This window comes from Thermobia domestica, chromosome 7 (genome assembly GCF_964235325.1).
Source record: "Thermobia domestica chromosome 7, izTheDome1.hap1.1, whole genome shotgun sequence".
Lineage (NCBI taxonomy): Eukaryota > Metazoa > Arthropoda > Insecta > Zygentoma > Lepismatidae > Thermobia > Thermobia domestica.
The window spans coordinates 95,975,011-95,995,386 of record NC_137460.1 but is presented as its reverse complement, the minus strand read 5'-3'; the positions used below and the strand labels follow the sequence as shown (position 1 = coordinate 95,995,386).

Here is a 20,376-nt window from a genome sequence, read left to right as displayed (position 1 = left end):
GGAGGAGCTTGAAGTTTATGAGTACGGGCATAACTAATACTGTATTTCGTTTCGTTTATATATTTAGCGATAATCTTCCGGATACAACCTTGAAGATCATTTTATACTGAGAATCAGTGGCGGATTTAGAAAAGTATTTTGGGAGGGCTTTTTCTTACTATGTTTAGTTTTTCTAAACATTCGTAATTTTTATTTGACGGCAGCTTAAAGTTTATGAGTAAAGGCATAACTAATAGATATTTCGTTTGTTTTAGACATTCCGTAATTTTGGGGAACAAGCTTCAGTCCGAAAGACCGCCCCCCCTAACCTTCGCAAAACCGTCACTGCTGGTAATTAGTAATAATAACGATTTAAAAACAATAAGAAATGAAGTCAGCCAACTCACAGTACACGCACGATTTCTACTTCATAGATGGAATGAAGAAAAGTTTTGTCAGAATGGTCGAATGCTGAGTTGAATTCCGGACTTCTCGATAGAAGCGCAAAAGCTCCAGTCAATCATGTTTGTTGTGCAGTTGTATTTATCTTAACTTAAATATATTCCGTAGTCCTTTTTTTTGTGCGTGTTGGTGGGGTGGGGAGAGTTCCATAATGATATGAAGGGTGTGAGTCAAGAACATGGTAACTAACAAATTTTCAATTGCTGAATTACGCAGCATCAGATAGGCAGCAACGCATACCGCTTCGTTTAATCCCTCATGTATAGACTTATGTGAAAAATCAGCTTTCCGACTTTCAAAATGGATTGTGCAGCAGAAAATTTCTAATTTCTTAAAATAGTAAAATTATGGGTTATCATGTTCTTATCTCACACCCTTCATGTTCAATCCCTCTTGTTAAAAATACAGAAAACTTGAGGACTTAATAAACCGTGATGGTGCTTATATGAAACTGTAGAATTTCAAGAATATACAAAACCAAAAGCTCTAGGTGTGCAGCCTTTAAGTATATCATATAAATCTAAGTATTTTTCTTATGTTTTATTTTAATTTTATTTTGTTCTAAAAAGAGGGTATGAAATAATTTGAAGTAAAAATACTACATAGAATTTTGCTACTTATTTGAGTATTTTTTTAAAAGAAGTATTTACTTTTAGGGTTGGCTGGTTTACACCAGCTGTTTTTCTTCTTTTTTTAAAATAAACTACTGGTTTAAACCGAAAAAACATAAAAGGTACGAAAAATGCGAATCGTGTGAACTTCATGGTGACGTTTCCATACATCAAACCATCTGCATTAGTTTTATTTCCTTTTCACCTTTTAATCAAGGTGTCCCATGTTCAATTCTCGCTCGAACCACAACCCTTCTTTCATGCGTAAACAAAGTAGCGGTTCGGATGTCACTTTAAGCGAAAGTCTTCTCCTTGATAACCTCGGTATTACGTAAGGATGTTAAACCTGAACATACGAAACGAAACTAAATTGTATATTTCTGCATGCCTGAATACCTGTTGTTTTATAAAGAAGCCAAGGTTGCTTAAATATACTGATATAAATTGACAAAATTTATCGATTGCCTACGTAGCTTCCAACATTAGCTTGGATTGTACTTTCAATGATATGTACGCACTAAATTTGTAATTTAATACCTCAGTTTTAGCGTACTGATTATGATACGTTGACCTTTAAATTTTACATGCAAAGCAATAACAGGATTTTTTCCGTTATTGTTTTACATTTAGAGTAATGACGGGATTTTCCCGATGGCTAGGGCGGGAGTTTCTTAATTTAAGAAATTTACTGACCGGACTTCTTTAAGCTTATGTGACCTCTTCCAGCATAACTCCGTTGTTGCATAATAACACCAAGGCGAAACAAACTTATTTCTGTCAATATGTAATATAAATACGTAAAGCAAAATATCTAAACCCAAAAAAAACTGGTTTAAACCAAAAAAGCATAGTTTAAACTCCCTCCAAAAAACGGGTTTTTGGCATTTTCAAAAACAACCATGGTTCTTGCCAACCCTGTTTACTTTTGTATGTAGGAGGTTAAAAAAATCTTATTGTATACATTGGTTAATCCTGGAATTCATAATGTAAATATGTTGAGAAGTAAAACTGTTTGAAATATCTTTTCGAAATTCATGGTTTATTTTCGAGGTTTTATATTATTATCGGCATCAACCACTAATTAAATGACCTTTTGTGTTGTAGGGAAGTGAAACAAAATCTGGTTTATCAATTTAAAGCAGAATTTTCAAAAAAGCCCAAAATTTCCCAAGCAAAAAAGCGAAGCTAGTTTTTTCCCAAAAAAGCCGGTTTTTTTTCGAGCCCTTGCATCTCTAATTTTAATGCATTGGTACATAAACAACATAAAGAGACTTCAATTTAACAACTTAAAGCAAATAACTCATATCGATATTTTTTATCTTGAAACCAACAAAATATTATAAAAATTTTTCGCGCATATATACCATGGGGAAAAATATAGATTTTCAAACAAGCTTTGTATATTTACATATGTGTGGAATCTTATAATATGGCAACGTCCATCCATCTCTCGACAACTAGCTGAGCAGTCATTAACCCATATATTCCCTTATCTTTTTTGTTTTGTATTTTGATTTATTTTGGAAAATGTTAGTGTTAATTCGTTTTGTTGACGTCCCATTGGCTAATTATGATACTGGGTTGAAACGACAGGTGGGCAGATATATCAGCTTTAGCAATAACAAACTACTTCAGGTTCTTTTCGACCCCGAGGGATAAAAAGATAGTAGAAACATTTTATGGGATTCAGTGTGCCAAAAGCAAGATTCATTTTGCCCTTTAACCCATAATTCACACCAGAAGTGGAGAAACTCTACAACTTAAAGTTCCAACATTGATCGTCACAGTGAAAATATTAATACTTTGAGAGAAGTAGCTTTCGCTTGCATTTGGTGGTCTTCTCCAATTCTATTAATCGATTTCAACACCTACTTGTAGAATTCTACTACAACCATTAGTTTTAATACGTTTCCGTGGAGCAAATCAGGAATATGATGGAATATACGGTTTTGTGTATATGGAATATTAGAATATACATTATAAATAATATACATAATATACATGGATATATATAATACACATGGAATATTAGAAGTCTTTATAGGGCAGGCATGTTAAAATCCGTAGGGAGTGAGTTAGAGAAATACAGGATGGACCTAGTGGGAGTTCAAGAAGTTAGTTGGGAAGAAAATGGAACTGTGAATCCCGGAAATGTTACGATCTTTAACGGGAAAAGAAATAAAAATCATCAATTACGAACTGGGTTTTTCTTACACAAACGAATAATATCATAAATTAAGTGGATTGAATTTGTTAATGATAGATTTTCTTTTATTCCTCTTAAGGGTCTGTGGTGTGATACTAGTGTTTTAAATGTACATGCCCCAACAGAAGATAAAGATGATAATATAAAAGACAGTTTTCACGAAGAAGTAGAACGGATATTTGATAAACTCTCGCGATACCATGTGAAAATTCTATTAGGAGATTTCAATGCGAAGGTAGAACGAGAGGATATTTTTAAACCGACTATAGGGTACCAAAGTCTGCATAAGGAAAGTAATGACAACGGCGTTATACTATTGAACTTTACAAAATAAAGAAATCTTATAATGAAATCTTATTCCCAATAGGGACTTTTAGAAATCCGCTTGGCCAGACGGATAAACACATACGTAATCAAATTGATCACGTTTTAGTAGATAGAAAAAGACAATCTGGCATAATTGATATTCGGTCGTTTAGAGGGGCTGATTGTGACACTGATCACTACCTGGTAGCAACTATAATAAAAGTAGAATTGTCGTTGAATAAAGAAAATATTTATTGTCTAAAAACGGAGAGATTAAATAAAAGAAATTAGAAGAGAGCCAGGTAAGAGAGGAATACCAAATTCAAGTTTCGAATAGATTCTCAGTTTTACAACTTTCGGAGTGCACTAGTGTTGGGGATACTTGGACTGAAATTACAGACAGCATTAAAATTTCAGCAGAAATACGTGGGAGCAAACTATGGTTCGACCAGGAACGCATTAAACTATCAGAAAAAAGGAACAGTCAAAATGAGGTTGAATACAAAACACGATTGAAATAACTACTCAAAAGTTTATTGACATCAGGCGGGAAACTTCCAAAATTTTTAGAACAAAAGAAACGCGCCCTTTTGGAAGTTAAAATTAAGGAACTTGAGATAATAGTGAAAATAAAAACATTCGAGACATGTAAAAGTGGATTAATGAACTTAAGAAAGATTGTCAACTTTATGCTTCTATATTAAAGAAAGCTGATAGAACAGTTATCACTGATACAGATAACATCTTAAATAGATGGAAAGATTTCTTTGTCGAATTGTTTAAAACACAGCAAAAAAGTAATGTGTGTGGAGAGAGGGAGGCACACCCGTAAATTTCAGAAGCTAAAAGAATAGAAGTAGAAATCGATATAAAGAAATTAAAGAAACACATATCTCCGGTTGTAGACGAAATTCCGGCTGATTTAATTTTAGCTGGATCCGAAAAATTTTGAAGCAAAATCCACGAACTCATTCTTCTTGTCTGAAACAAGGAAGAATCATCAGAAGAGTGGAAAGTATCAATCATTGTTCCAATTCACAACAAAGGTAACAAAACTGACTGTAATAATTTTGAGGCATTTCTCTTCTGTAAACATTCTACAAAACCCTTTCAAACATTCTATTAGCAAGATTAACCTCATACGCAGATGAAATTATTGGAGATGATCAGTGCAGATTTAGACCAAATCAATCAGCTATCAACCAAGTATTTACCATTCGACAAATACTCGAAACGAAGTGATAATGCAGTACCCCGTACATCAATTATTTATTGATTTCAGAAAAGCTTACGACTCGTTTATGAGAGAAAAATATTGTACATCATTCTTACAGAAGCTAATATCGAAACGCAATTGGAATAACGAAAAAGTTAATTAGATTAATTAAAATATGTTTAAAATAAATCCCACTCTGGCTTTCACGTCGAGAATGTCCTGAAACAAGGAGATGTGTTGTCGCCATTATTATTCAACTTTGTGAAGAAATACGATATAAAGAAAATCAAAGATAGCAACCAGAGCCTAGAGTTAAATGGTATTCACCAGGTTATGGAGAATGCTGATGATGTAAATTTAATAGGTCATGATACGAAAACAATAGAAAGAAATACACATGTCTTATTAAACGCTTGCAGGGACATGGGGTTTATACACATTATGGATGCGTTAAAATATCACATAATACTTTTGAAAAAGTGGATAGTTCCAGATATGTAGGATCAACATTAATAGATTAAAATCATATTTACGAGGAAATTAGATGTCGACTAAAACCAGGGAATTCTCGTTATTTTTCAGTTAAAAAACTTGTCGTCGCTAATCCTTTCGAGAAATTTGAAGTTTAAAATATATAAAATGATGATCATGATTGTTGTTCTGCATGGTTGCGAAACATGGTCACTTACTCTCAGGAAAGAATATAGACTAAAAGTATTTGAGAATAAGATCCTGAGACGAATATTCGGACCCAAGAGGAATGGGAAAGGGGAATGGCGGAAACTTTATAACGATTAACTACATAATTTGTACGGTTTACCGAAAATTGTTAGGGGTCATCCAATCTAGGGGATTCAGGTGGACAGGTCAAGTAGGCAGAATGGAAGAAAGTAGGAACCCTTTCAAAGTCTTAACTGGAAGACCAATCGGAAATCAACCACTAGGAAGACACAGACCCAGATGGGAGGACAATATTAAGATGAATCTCGCAGAAATAAAAATGCAAAGTAGAAACTGGATCCAGTTGGCTAAGTATAAAAGCCAGTAAGACAACTATGTAATCCGAGTAGATGTTGTACGCAATTTCGTATAGATAGTATTTGGAGGTCGGTAAATAACGAGCGATGGTCATTCGATATGCTCTTGCGTACTTTACGAGATATACAGAGTGATGCAAAAAGTGCAACATGAAACAACTATTTAATTAGTAAATGCTCAACATCTACGCTTTTCCATAATACGTGTGATAATAGTACACAAATAAACGAAACAATAGTTGAAACATATTGAATGAAAGTTAAAACGAAACCTATTCTATCGATGGTAATGTGGATTGCAAACGAAGTGAGTTGGACAAAGAGCCATGGAACAGTACGTGTAGGATGAGATGCTGCTGCTTCACAATCTTCTGTTGCATATATATCAACGTCAACTTGAAAAATAGTTCGAAGAACATTTCCAAAACCACTGTTCAGTTCCTTTGTTACATAACCTTTTAGCACGTATACACCAACATGTCTTGAAGTGCTGTGGAACAGAATTGAATATGCACCACAGAATCTAATTGCGTTACAAAGATTCTATTATGCAAATTTTCTGTACTATTTTCGAATATTATCTTGTGTCGAAAGTAGGCTACATATTCTCCTATTCTGAGAATGACAAGTTTGTACAGTCCAGAAAAGGAAACATCAAGTGGCGGAATAAATCTCCTAGTTTTTGAAGTAATTATTGGATTCGGTTCATCTTCTTGTATAACATCTGTTGTATTGGGGAGTCGTTAGAAACATCATTATTAGTCTGTTCACTCCAGGAATCTAACAGCAGTAGCATGTCAACCGTAACATCAGGAATGAACACGCACATCAGCCATCTTTGCACATGTTCTTTCTTGAGTTTTAACGTTTGTTTAATTTTGAGACCGAACTCTTCTTTTTCTTCTTAAAAGCATATGAAAATCGTGTCCCTAATGTGTCACCCGATGGCATATGAATCTGAAGAATGTAGGAATGCGTGATTGATCGCACAACTGTATGCGTATGTTTTTCACCTGCCTGTGCTTAAGTTCTACCAGATATCAGCTCGTATTAAATCTCTTCTGATCAGTGTTGAATACATAATCACCCTTGTATGGAGTTGCTGATATAATTTTACTCACATCCCTCAAAAAACTTTTCGTATGTGATTAACTCTGACTGCTCTTGCAAATTTTCTCTAGAAACAAATTTTGTGATTTTTCTGGAGCTGATCGTGTTTTTATTTTTGTAACAGCGAAGAAACTTTGCTGATACAAGTAGGCGATAATTGTGTTCATTTGATGATAATATAGCCCAGTTTTATAAATTAACTTCAAGAATGTTTAAGAACTGTTCGCGGGAAACCCTTAACGCTTATAACAAGTCCTTTCTAATAGCCTCCAATCTTTGTGGCTTTTCAAGTGTTTACTATATTTGAGAGCCTTACGTAGATAATTTCATGTGCACATGTATTTTCTCCTGTAGATAATCACGGAGTCTTTAAGGTATCATAATGTCCCTTACTCTTCTTGTACCTATTTTAACAGTTTCATTTATTGATGTAATTACTACATGTTATTCTGAGGTTGATGCTTCATATTCACTAGTGCAAGGTCCAGGTTCACATTCTAAACTGTTATTTCATTCTTGTGCCGAGCTCTTACTATGTGCATCAGTCTCTATGTCTAAGTTGTCGAACTTTACAGTAACGTCCTATCTTTATATTTGTCCTTTATTAGTTCTTTAAGTGGAGACACAAATGACTTATCTTCTACCCCTTCTGCAACTATGTCGGCATACAAATTTTCAACTTCCACTTTTAAATAATAACAACATTAATAGGATTCATGCTTATCATCTTACAAGCTTATGTATAATACAAAAAAACAATGATCCCGCTTTCCGAAAGAAACATGCGAATGTAGCTCAAGCGCAAAAAAAAACAACATTGCAAATGGCAGATACCGTCTTTAAATGAACACAAGCAACTGGGTTTGGTCAGTAGTTGTGCGTTATTTGTTCCCTTACCTAAGTACGTCACTATTTCTGTTCTCCGCCCTGTACAATTCAAGCTTGATGTGTGCCACATAAACCGGAACAAGTAACCCCGTTCCTAATATTCATAGGGTTCGTCCTAACACCCATGTATTTATTATACGTTGTGTATCTATGATGTTCCATGGCACCCCACGCTACAAACTCTTTTGGGATATTTTGCTGGACTACCACAAATAGTGAGTGAAAACGCAGCGACACACTCTGTATGTTGAAGCAATTACCAAACTCTGTTGGAGGTCACGCAAATTTCCTTGCAAAGAGTGTTATTTGCTTCACCCTATCTTCATGTTGTTTATCCAGTTTAGGGGGCCATGGACCATAGCGTTAGTGCGAATGAGTCAAAAGTAGTTTGGTCCGGGCTTTGCGTCACCAATTGAAATTTTGCTTATGCTTACTCAGGAGCCATGCACATTGGCATGAATGTGTCAGATGTACCTTGGCCCGGCTAACGCGTTCGAATTATGTCATTGAATTGGGATTTATGGATCAGAAGTTATGATGGCTTATTTATTTCTTTTAGATGTACAAAATTACTAAAAACAACGTCTTTGATTAATTTCTTGATGATTTACTACGTTATTAATTAGTATAGGGTTTATGAGCGCTTTTCATATTGCTTCCTTTTATGACAAAAAATTTGGAGATTTCTATCCCTTTTGATGAGGTGTTGTTACCTTATATCGTTATAATTATGATTGAGTTCAGTAATTCATCCCTGAATCGAACTTGATATCAAGATAAAAAGCACCAGATTGCAATAATTATAATTCTCTCCCATTTTGTTTCCATTATTTAAGTGCCATGCACTACAGCCTTGGAGCGAATGAGTTAAAGGTTTTTAGCCGGCCTATGTCCAGTAGTGTGTAGGACGTCGTTCCCATTTACGGGTACGGAAGTATCAAAAAATGTTAATTTTGTAGGTTTTTGACCTATGTTATTCCATCTGATGTCATCTTATCTGCTATCTGTGTATTCAAATTTTTTGGACCTAAAATTTTCAAACCAAAATTTAGAAACTTATTCCAATCCAAAGATGTAAACTAAGTTTCGATCAAAAGTTTAAGTGATCGGTTTCAATCCTGTGTTTGCACTTTTTCCAAAACTTCAGTTAGGAAATTTCGAATTGAATGTTTTTTGTTACCTGTGATCCTGTGCGTTATTTTTGGCAGCCATTTTTCAATATGGTGCCTGGTATAACACTTTCTACATTGTCTCATATTTTGTAATGCATCCTCGTGTACTATTTTCATATGCGTACAAATCAGCTATGAATTTTTTTTCCTCACTATTCAGTCACCAACTCGACAAAATACATTGTCTTGGAAATTGCATTGTCTTGGAAGTTACAACTATAAAAGAGCTTCCATGTATTGACTCACAAATTCTAGTTTTTTTTTTGTTTTTGTTTTTTTCTTTTTTTTTATAATGTTTCCATCTTTCCTCTAGTTACTACGTTTCCCCATATGATGGAAAACAAAAGCTCCGTGAAACCACGAACTACTGCCTCTACTAGGTTCAGAACTTTCCCGTTTTTCTGACCGAAGCGATGGTATTCGTGAGGGAAATAATAAACATTTTCCCTCTTGCTCAACAGCCCTTTCAGCTGCTTCGGCTTCATTCGATTTTCGAATTAAATCTACTTTTTTAGAGTATAATTCTACCCAGACGTATCCACTGTGATACACTATTTTGCTTTTACATTTGTTCGTTTATTTACATCGCCATTCACATTTTAGCAACTTTTTGCAATATTTTAACTCCAGCAGCCGAATTGGCCAAGCGCTCTGACGTATTTTGTTGACACATTATGCATTTACTGCTATCAAAGGACTCTTCTATGCATTGCCGACTAAATTGAACACCTTAAGAAGTATTTATTGCAAAAGAATCAGTCCTCCTTGCCTCGTTTCTGAAATAATGAAAAGAAATTCTATTACTTAATTTTATACAGCTTTCGTGGCGTCTAAGTATACATACTTGGTACGAATATACTCGAAACTATTTAAACCTAATTTGGAAATAGTTTCATCTGATTCTACAACCCAGAAAACGTAGGTTTGCACTTTTAAAACACTCACGATGTGTCAGTTTTTTCCCAGATAATGTAAAAGGTGTTAGAGCAGCCACCATATTGAAAAATGGCTGCCAAAAGATAACGTACAGGATAACAGATGTCTACCTACGATTTTATTTTTATTTGGTCACTATTTATTTCATTCCAGCAATAAAATTGTCCGGACATAGAAATTTTTAGGGGGTCAGGACTATGATTAACTAAACTAAACACTGAAATGCTCAACTTTAAATCGCCGAAACCAATAACAATGTTCCATATTCATTGTTACCTCGTTCGATGAGTTATTACAATGAACCAATCGGCTTAAAGCAAAGAGTAAGTGGGACGTCACTTATTTTAATCCACGAATTGGAGCGAGATACACTATGTTCGAAATAATTCCATCACCTTCCTCTTTTACCTTCTTAAAGAGAGTATACATCCTTTCAGTGTTAAACATATATTTTCTTATTTTATCGTAACAATTAACCTCTCGATGTTCTCTCGTTTAGTAGGTATGATTAATCGAATCCACGATTATTAATCCAGGAATTGAAGCGAGATACACTATGTTCGAAATAATTCCATCGCCTTCCTCTTTTACCTTCTTAAAGAGTGTATACATCCTTTCAGTGTTAAACATATATTTTCTTATTTTATCGTAACAATTAACCTCTCGATGTTCTTTCGTTTAATAGGTATGATTAATCGAATCCACGATTATTAATCCAGGAATTGAAGCGAGATACACTATGTTCGAAATCATTCCATCGCCTTCCTCTTTTACCTTCTTAAAGAGTGTATACATCCTTTCTGTGTTAAACGTATATTTTCTTATTTTGTAGTAACAAATAACCTCTCGATGTTCTCTCGTTTAATAGATATGATTAATCGTTATTACAATGAACCAATCATATTGAAGCAAAAAATAAATGTGACGTTATTTTTTATTTTAATCCGCGAACGGAAACGAGAGGTACTAGCTAGGTCCAAAATCATCTTATCCATCTCCGTCTTTTACCTTCTTTAAGAATGAATGTATCCTTTCTCAATAAACCATTACACACTACTTGACAATTAAACGTCGTATATGTTCAATATGTAATAACAAAACAATGTCAACGATACTGGCAGCGAATACGTAAGCACATGTAATACAATATACATGACGTTTGCCTTAACATAAGCCAATACACGAAGAAGCCCTTTAAACCTTTGCAACACTCTTATTTAATCCACGAACAAAACTATATAAACTAATGTTGTTAACTAGGTGTAGGATCACCCCTCCATCTGTTTTAACTTCTCATAATAAATATATCATTTCATAGTAAACCATTATGCATTATAAGACGACATCAAAGAGGATAACATAGGTCAAAAGCCTCCGAAATTAACATCTTTTTCATAATTCTATACCCATAAACCCATTATAATAAATTATAGTAAAAACAATGATCAATTGTAGTAAAAACAATGAAGAAACAAGTCACTCGTGACCTTGAACCAGCTACACCCTTGACCCTTCACACAGTGTGGCCAGGAATCAAAACGAAAAATCATCATACACGTAGAGAGTATATGAAACTGGTATTGTAATTGTAAGAAGCATGATTCTCTCCTGCTACTCTGTGGGTGTAATTCACTAGCGCGCAAGGAAGTAAAAGTGTCAACTCAGGGTATAAAAATATACCACGAGCGCCCAATATCCGATTCTGGCTTGCGATATTTTGCCGTTTTTTTTTTTTTTAATAAGTAAGACGTTGTGTTTGTTAATCTAAAGTATAGGTGATGCATTATAGCAATTATTTATTTTAGCACAATTAATGAATTTGTTTGAAATTTAATAGATATCCAATAAATTTAAGAATTCGTAAGGTCCAATACATAACTTTCTTAGACAGATATGAGAAAGATATCAATTCAATTTTTAATTAAAAGATAAAGATATCCTTTGTTTCTGGATAAATTCTTTCGTTGGAGAATCCTTCTGCTATCCCTTTTTAGAAGGAAGCACATGAGACGAGAGAAGATTTGACATATTCTAGAGTAGGTCTCAAGATGTTTGCGTAATGAATTTTTTTCGTTAGTTGTGATCAACTCAATAAAACCATTATTTAATTGAAGATTTATTCTTTTCGAGTAAGGAACATTTGATATGAACTATACGCCAAGTGAATTGGGCGTTGTTGTTGGAAGTTCTTAAGAATGTTGGAATGGAATGGAAAGATTGAGACTCGTAAGAACTTATATATGATCCAACCTATAATTATTAGAATAGGATAGGAAATGACGGAAGAGAGTGCAATTGCAAGAGGGGTTCGACAGCTATGCTGTCCCTCACCAATATTACTTAATATCTATCTAGAGGAGATAATGAAAAAGAGTCTACAAAATAAAGACGGTATTGCAGTAAGAAGGTAAAATGATCAGGTGCATACGGTTTGAAGATGATATAGCGCTTATTGGGAAATCTGAGGACAAAACCAATATGATGTTAGAAAATTCGAGACAGGGCTGTCGAGAATATGTGATGAAAATAAATATTAGAAGGACAAAAAGTATAACGGAGAAATATAACGGGAAAAATAAAATAGAACACGTAACTAGTTTCCAATACTTGGGTAGTATTATTACTAATGATATGAACTGTGAAAGTGAAATGAAAGCTAGAAAAGGAATGGCGAAAGAATCCTTTAGAAGGAAGAAAACACAATTATGTGGGATCTTGAATTAAAATTTGATAAAAGACTCATAAAATGATTCATGTAGAGTGTTCTATATGGATTACAAACATTGACGTTACGCAAAGATGATGCAAAACGACTGTAAGTTTTCGGGATGTGAGTGTAGAGAAGAATGGAAAGAATTATGTGGGTTGAGCGGAAAATGAACAAGATTGTTTTAGAAATGTTGGGGGAGAAAAGAACAATATTAGACAATATTAACAAAAGGAAGAGAAACTGGTAAGTACATTGGCTACGAAAGAACTATATCACGAGGGACATATTAGAGGATTTTGACGGAAGGAAAGAGAGGATAGGGCGGAGGGTAGCACAATAAATGGATGATTTCAAAACCTAACAAAAAAGCTTAACAAACAAAACAAAAAGAAACAAAAAGGTTACCTAAAGACCATGGAGCATGTAAGCATCTCTTTTTCGGCAAGTGACCTGTCAATACCTGAAGAATACTTACGACGATGATACGTCAAATAGTACTTTCTAAGTATTCAATTATCTGGAGAAATTTTGGGATTATTATTTTTTTTTTAAATTTTGCATCAAAATATTAAATATGAATACCTTCGGCTATCCCCATACATAGGTGCTACTAACAGTGATGTACCTGAGATTCGTAGATAGACACATTTTCCCTGATAGAAGATTAAATATCAATTTCCTATTAAGATTTTAAAGAGTGCAACAACCAGACTCCCTCATCCCCCCAAAATAAAATACCGAGATACAATATTTGTTGTTAAAACTATATTTTATCAATGGGATGATACCTAAGTACCTGTATGTAATACATTTCTCAAGTTTATTCCATTACTTTATTTACTCAATTTATTATATTTACAATTTACTGCGGGAGACTGGAATAATGCAATATTTAAGTTTGGTGGATTTTCTACTATAAAAATAATTAATACCAAAAACTATTTGGCTACTGTGGCACTACCGAAATATGTTTTGTGCGTTCATGACATATTTTTATAGCACGAGCACACGAAGCCTTATAATTGTAGGATTCTGGCTTAAAATTCACTCTGTTCCAACGAAATTTATAATGGATCTCCTTTATACAATTTATTTCTCTGTTGTGTTCGTCATGATGTGTGAAATAATTGCTCTGAAGTTACAGGTTAAATCATAGTACGAAAACATGAGGATCACATTAGGATAGACAAAACGTTTTCCCTGAAGAGTACTCAAAATTTAGTCGTACTTGTCGTGTAGAATACAAGAGATGCCACTTAGCTCAAAGAGTCTTGTGTTACAACTTTGTGGCCTGTGTTCAAAATTACTACATTTTTCTTCAGTAGGGGAAGTTAAACATGGAGTTATATTTTAAATAGTCAAGGTATGGTACTTGGTAAAGAAATGTCACACGTGAGAACGAGTATGCCATAATAACGTAAACTTGAAATGTTACCTGCTTCCGGGTAGTTGGATCTGCCTGGATTACAGGTTCTATCTGACTTGGTATTTCTGTTTAAGAAAGGAAACACTGATCTGTTGACCAGAACAAACGTTGTGATTTGAGCCGTCATAGGTAAGAACTACATGAAGATGCCAGTTTTGTGCTATAGCAATACCTTCTAATTTAAGTAAATGTGTATGTGTAAGATAACCTAATAGTCTACAATTTATTATTATTATTATTATTATTATTATTATTATTATTATTATTATTATTATTATTATTGAATTGATTTAGGCTATAAAATCCAGATTATTAACTCTTATTTCTCACATAAATACATATTTAACTTTCTAAATAACTCATTGGCCACAGCTGAAGTAGAGAAAGAAAATTCTCTTACACTAATTGAATCGGTTTCTGCTTAAAGTGCGTATATAACATTTTTCACAATTGAAACTATTTTAAAGAAGTTAATATTTTACTTGTAGATGTAACAATTTGCGTTAAAATGACGTGTTATAAATGTAAGGCATTGTTCTTTTTTATATAAACCAAACCGTCTCATAAGAAAACAGTTTTTGTTATTTCCCGACAACTTTTTTATTGTACATTGACCCTTTTAACAAAAAGCAATTCAAATATCCCTCATCGATTGCGCGTACGCAGAACAGGAATAGGCAATGCGGAATTACCTCTTCGGGCTGTAGATAAAATTAGATGGAGATAATGAGATAAATTGATAGGTTAGGAGACGAAACTGAAGAATGTCCAGTAGGTATGAACCCTTGGAGCCCTAGCTGTCAAGAAATGGCGAAGAAGTATTTACTTCATATGACCATAGGTTGCACACCAAAATAAGAAAAAAGTTTATTTTCGAAACTCTGGGTTTTATTTCTTTGAAATATCCTGCATTGCATTCTTATCTTTAATAATAATCTAGTTTGGTCCCATTTCAAAGTAAAGAGTTGTGAATTATAGTGAAGGAGGAAACAGTGGAATCCGAAAAGCAACAACTCTTGATTTCTTTGTTGAATTATTAAAAAATGGGGAGAAAAGAATTTAGCAAAACATAATTTTGTTTTCGAGAAGATACTCTCTTTTCTATTAAGTTTATCGAGGTTTGATTTTTGTTGAATTTTAAAATAAAGAATCTTACATCGAACGATATTTGAAAAAGATTACTTGCAGATTATTTGTGTAATCTATGTAGTTGCATTGTCAGCAAGCTGGCATAACTCAAACCCCTCTCTTAACAATAATGATATCGACAGATAATACTACGCATATGCCGTCTATCCCATTTGTGATCGCCAATGTCATGTCGATTTTTATAATGTATCAGTCTCTCTTGAACACAACACAAGAAAGTTACAGTCGTGTTCGAAAAAATAATTTCCGAGAATCTCTATTATTAACCCTACATACTAATCCAAAAGATGGTTATATAGCGGTACGGGTTTTTCATATTTTTGTGCTCTTTCTGTTTGGCATGTACAGTATATAAAATTGACAATTTATGGGTGCGAATACTAGAAAACGAAATTGGCTAACTACTTTTTTATTTTTTAAAAAAATATGTATTATTGGGTTGTCGTTAACTACCTATTAGCGTACATGACTTGGAAGTGTACTGTCGCAAATTCTATACCCTGTAGTAACACAAAAACTTTCCAGTGTTCACCCACTAACATACATACCTTCTATAGCCAAATAGAGAGCTACTTAGATTAAAATAAGGTAAACTGTGGCCCAGAGAGAACGAAATAATGGTGCGTAGCAACCGATGCTCTGGTCATTCATCATTCAATTAAACCTGCGTCATAAAAGAGAAAGACATCACCTATAGTGCAAGAGTTTAGTTGAATACTTCTTTCTATTTGATAACTAATTTTATTAATATTTTAACACCTTATAACAAAGGAAACCTGAAAAGAATAGGGCTTCCACATCACCGACCATTCAGCAACTCTTACGTCTGTGTATTAAAAAAAAATACGAAAATGTGTGTCCTAAGAGCCCATTGATGACTCTAGCCGACCACATGGCAGACAATTAGCCTGATATAACACAGTGGCCAAAAAGTATGTACAGTCCTATATGTTTCTAGCTCCTGTTTTTAGTTTATTTTTATTCTTGTTGGTGTGATTAAGAATTCCTTATTATATGTAGATCTGTATACCTACTTTTGGGCCAAGTGTATTCATTTCTACATTCTGTCCTTCCATACATCAATTAGTATGGAAACCACTTGAAGTGTTTAGGCTTCGTCACTGCCGCTTTGTATTAAATACTCAGAATATAAATTTTAAATGTGTGTGTTTTTTTTAATATTAGAAGTGAGTATGTATTACACTTAATTCTGTATGCAGACCGAGATGCACCGAGGCTAGCATTTATTTTTGCCCTTATTTTAAAGAAAGTGTCAGTAACAGAGACAATAAGACAGACTATAATTTTTAATGAGAATTATCTCTATCATTAACCTTATACAAGGCCTTCTCCCTATTCTTTGTATTACGATTGTTACTGTATGCAGATAAATTTATTAAAATGATAAATGTCTAAGGTCAAAATAAATCAACATTAAAAAAAAGTTTTCTCAAAGTATTCTCAAGTATTCCCTGTCGAATTCAAGTATTCCCTGAAAGAACACAAAAAGAAGTGTCCCGGTTGATGCGAAATTTTAGGAGAGGAAATGGTGTGTTTTATGCACAAATTTCCGGATTTCCCTTACAGTGGGAGAGCATCATGTATCGAATCATTGCAACTGTTATGATACAACTTTAAAAATGTAAATATCTCGATATATATGAATCCTAACGTAGGTCATAAATACAAATAAATCGATTAGTTTCTGTTAGATTTTTTTTATTATAAACACGGTTTATACCGCCTTATATACTAAACATGAACATTTTACAAATATTACCTAAATACAGTATTAAGCAACTAAAAGAAACGTTTCTATTGATGTTTAAGAAACTTTACTTGAAATAGTACGAACAGTAGTGATTTAAGGTGCAGCAAGAGGTAAAATTTTGCCCAAGAACAGCGCAAAGGCCATATTGCTATAATGTTCAAAGTAAGTTACCAATAATTCTGCAAACTTACTTTTCATGCCATGTGTATCGAAAAGATCCCTCCTTCGCAAAATATCCTAAAATCACTACTTTCTACGAAATGAATTTTTAAACACATATACTGTTTATGAAAAATCAACAGCCTATAAATGATTTCTAAATTCCAAACAAATTCACTGGTAAAGAGCCCATTATTATTCTTTTCCTTTTTTGTAATCTTGAAGTTTCGTGTTTGATTAGAATAAATTCGAAATAAAACTTATCTTCTTATCTTCTTGACTATCAAGAGTGACTTCTGATTATCTTAATTGGCCCTGTCTAGTGCATATATTCTCTTTGTATAAGTGTTTTTCTTTATTTTTCATTGTACCTAGGTTAATTGATGATCATACGTAGATTAAATTAACTACTTCTTATATCTTAACATATATTGTATTAAAAGTAAGCTGTTGGTCTTTTCTTATTCTTTGTTTGTCTTTGTTTTCTATTTTGCAATTATTCCTAGCAGCTGAAGTCTTCCTACCTAGACTCGAAAATCTCTCTCTTAACCTACTGTTGTTGCTGCTTGTTGTGGTGGGTTCAGAAATAGACCAAATAAGGAAAACAGCCATATCTTTTATTACAACACTTAAGCAGCCTCATCCTGCTGAATATTTTTGCATCCGACCTCAATAAATTGACTAGCCAGCAAATCTCCGTCTTTTCCATTATAAAATTGTATTAATATTTTTTTATTTATAGTATTATATTTCAAAACATGTAATGCAATATTTTGAAAATAATCATTGTGTTTTTGTTTTTGTTTTTTTTTTAATTTCAGTGTCTGTGGGTGGAGTATTTGGTCTGTTCGTTGGAGGAAGTATCATGTCTATAGCAGAGATTGTGTATTTTGTCGTTCTGAAACCAGTTGTATTAGTCTTTATTCATGCATTGAAATGTATGAAGTAGTTAGCAAGAACACTGCAAGAATGCATCAAATGTCTAAATATAGAAGATGATTAAAAATTGAAAATGAAAGAAAAACTAGCAAAACTTAGAAGTATCGAAAACGCTATTGCTGTCTCTCTGACTTGTAGAGATTTGGGAAGAACATTTCTGAAAGCAACAACTTTGTAAGAGAAAGAGCTAAACGATAATTTCATAAACGTTTCAACTTTTGTTTTATGTTTTGTGTTCACTGCATGAACGTACAGAGTTAGAATTGCTTCTTGAAGAATTTCGAAGTAAAAACACATAGCTACGCACAAGTTATCTCTGACATTTGATGGACGTCAGTTCCATCACATCCTTAATATGAAAAAAAAATTATCATAGGTCATCTTTAGAACATCCTATGGAATTATAACTCCCATTTATATACCATAGAATGAATTCCCTGTGGACCCATTTCGAGTCCTTAGTTGTATAATTACTCAAAAACATTGCGTTCCAATATAGTTCCCTACTAGTTGAACCCTATTGATCTCCAAGTAAAAATGCAATGAACATTTCTCTTGTCAAAATTTCTTTCGCGAACCTGAATATCTCGCTTCAGGTGGGAAATTTGCGGGTCATTCGCAGGATGCCCCGCTACGAAGTTTATATATAATGATGATAATGTAATGATTCCATGTGCCACTTGGTACCACTTACTGATATGTGTTAATATATATACGGTGTTTCAAAAGAATACCGTCGGCGCTTAGGAGGTAATTCCTAAGACCAAGGCAAGACAGAAAGTATAGTCTGCAAATGGTTGCTTTCGGAGTTAGAGGCTAGCTAAAAAATTGAAAAAACCAAATTTAAAGGTTCATAACTCTAATACTATGGGACCTATCGTATGTCGGGTAAAAACTTCACTTAGGAACTAGTACGTGCTCAATCCAAATATCCAAGTTTCAGAATCCTGAGGTACTTACACAACCAGTTTTACGGAGGTAGTGAATACTTCAAATTATATGCCCATAGTCAAACTGGCTCAATAAAAATTGTTTCGTGAGTACCGCGGGATTCTGAAACATGTATTTTTAGATAGAGCGCATATTAGTTATTAAGTCAAGTCTTGACGCGACTGCGGTAGGTCCCATAGTTTTGGACCTATTGCCCTTTAAAGTTCATTTTCTCGTGTTTCAGGCAACCTATAACTCCGAAAAGTAGTATTTGTGCACTCAGATTGGTCCATACGTTTTGTCTTATCTTGGTACCAGGGATTACTCCTAAACGTTGTCGGCGTTGTTTGGAAGCACCTTGTAGTTATATATAATTGTGATTAAATGTAAATAGCATTATTTACTAACTAAATATAAGTAACTAAATGTATAATTTTAATATTGTATATAGAGATAAATCTCCAGATTTGTTTCTATTTATTTAATCAATATTAATATTAGTGTTTAGATAATAAGAATATATTAAGGGTCTTCACTACGCTCATTTTACAGTTTTTCTGTAATATCTTCAAAATAAATAAATATGTTTGAAAAGCAGAAACATAGTGAACTAGACAATACGATTTTCCATGTGATACCGTTATCACAACTCATCTATCTGCTTTCGATTTGCAACTGCAGATAGATTTAGCATTTTTCGGATTCTGTTAATAGCGGCATACCAAAAGCAGATAGGTGAATTGTCGTAAAGGTATCATATGCAAAATCGTATCGTTTAGTTCACTACGTTTCTACTTTTCGAACATTTTTATTGGTTTTGGAGATATTACAGAAAAACACTAAAATTAGCGGTAGCTGTAGTGAAGACCCTTAACTGTTATACACCCACCCACACACACACTCATAATTAACCTCTACTTTCCACAAGATAGCTACTTTGTAACAGGATTTCTAGTAATGGCTTTCCAATGCTTTTTTATGGAGCATATTTACTCCCATAGTGTTTTAAAATTATGTTTCTTCTTCTTTTATTTTCTCACCGCTACCTAAGTGTGAATGAAATTTGCTGGAAAGGATGCGTTTTCAGTGGTTTTTCCTAGAGTATGGTCGGTCCTGCAAGGTAAATGATGTTTCTTAGGGAAATCTAGTTTGGATTATGTTAGATCCTGCAGATTATTAGGTAGGTACTCAGAATCTTACTTGCGCTATGTCAGGTCTTGTACAAGAAGTGGTGTAATTTTCGATGACTTGCGTGGACTATGTCAGGTCTTTCACGAGAGAGAGATATGTGATTCTTTTCCCACGTTGCTAATTTTGCAGATAGTAAGTGCTATGCAAACAAGTAGGGAAATGGGTCCTTCTTAGATTA

The 20,376-nt window shown here is 33.7% G+C and overlaps 1 protein-coding gene across 1 annotated transcript in view; it reads left to right on the top strand.

Moving 5' to 3' along the window:
• The window catches only part of LOC145689260 (uncharacterized), a 33,256-nt gene extending 15,169 nt beyond the window's left edge, over positions 1-18,087 (top strand). Inside the window, exon 5 of the mRNA XM_081763396.1 lies at positions 17,960-18,087. Coding sequence (XP_081619522.1) covers positions 17,960-18,087 — 128 coding nt within the window. The remainder of the gene's footprint in view (positions 1-17,959) is intronic.
• Positions 18,088-20,376: the final 2,289 nt, after the last annotated feature.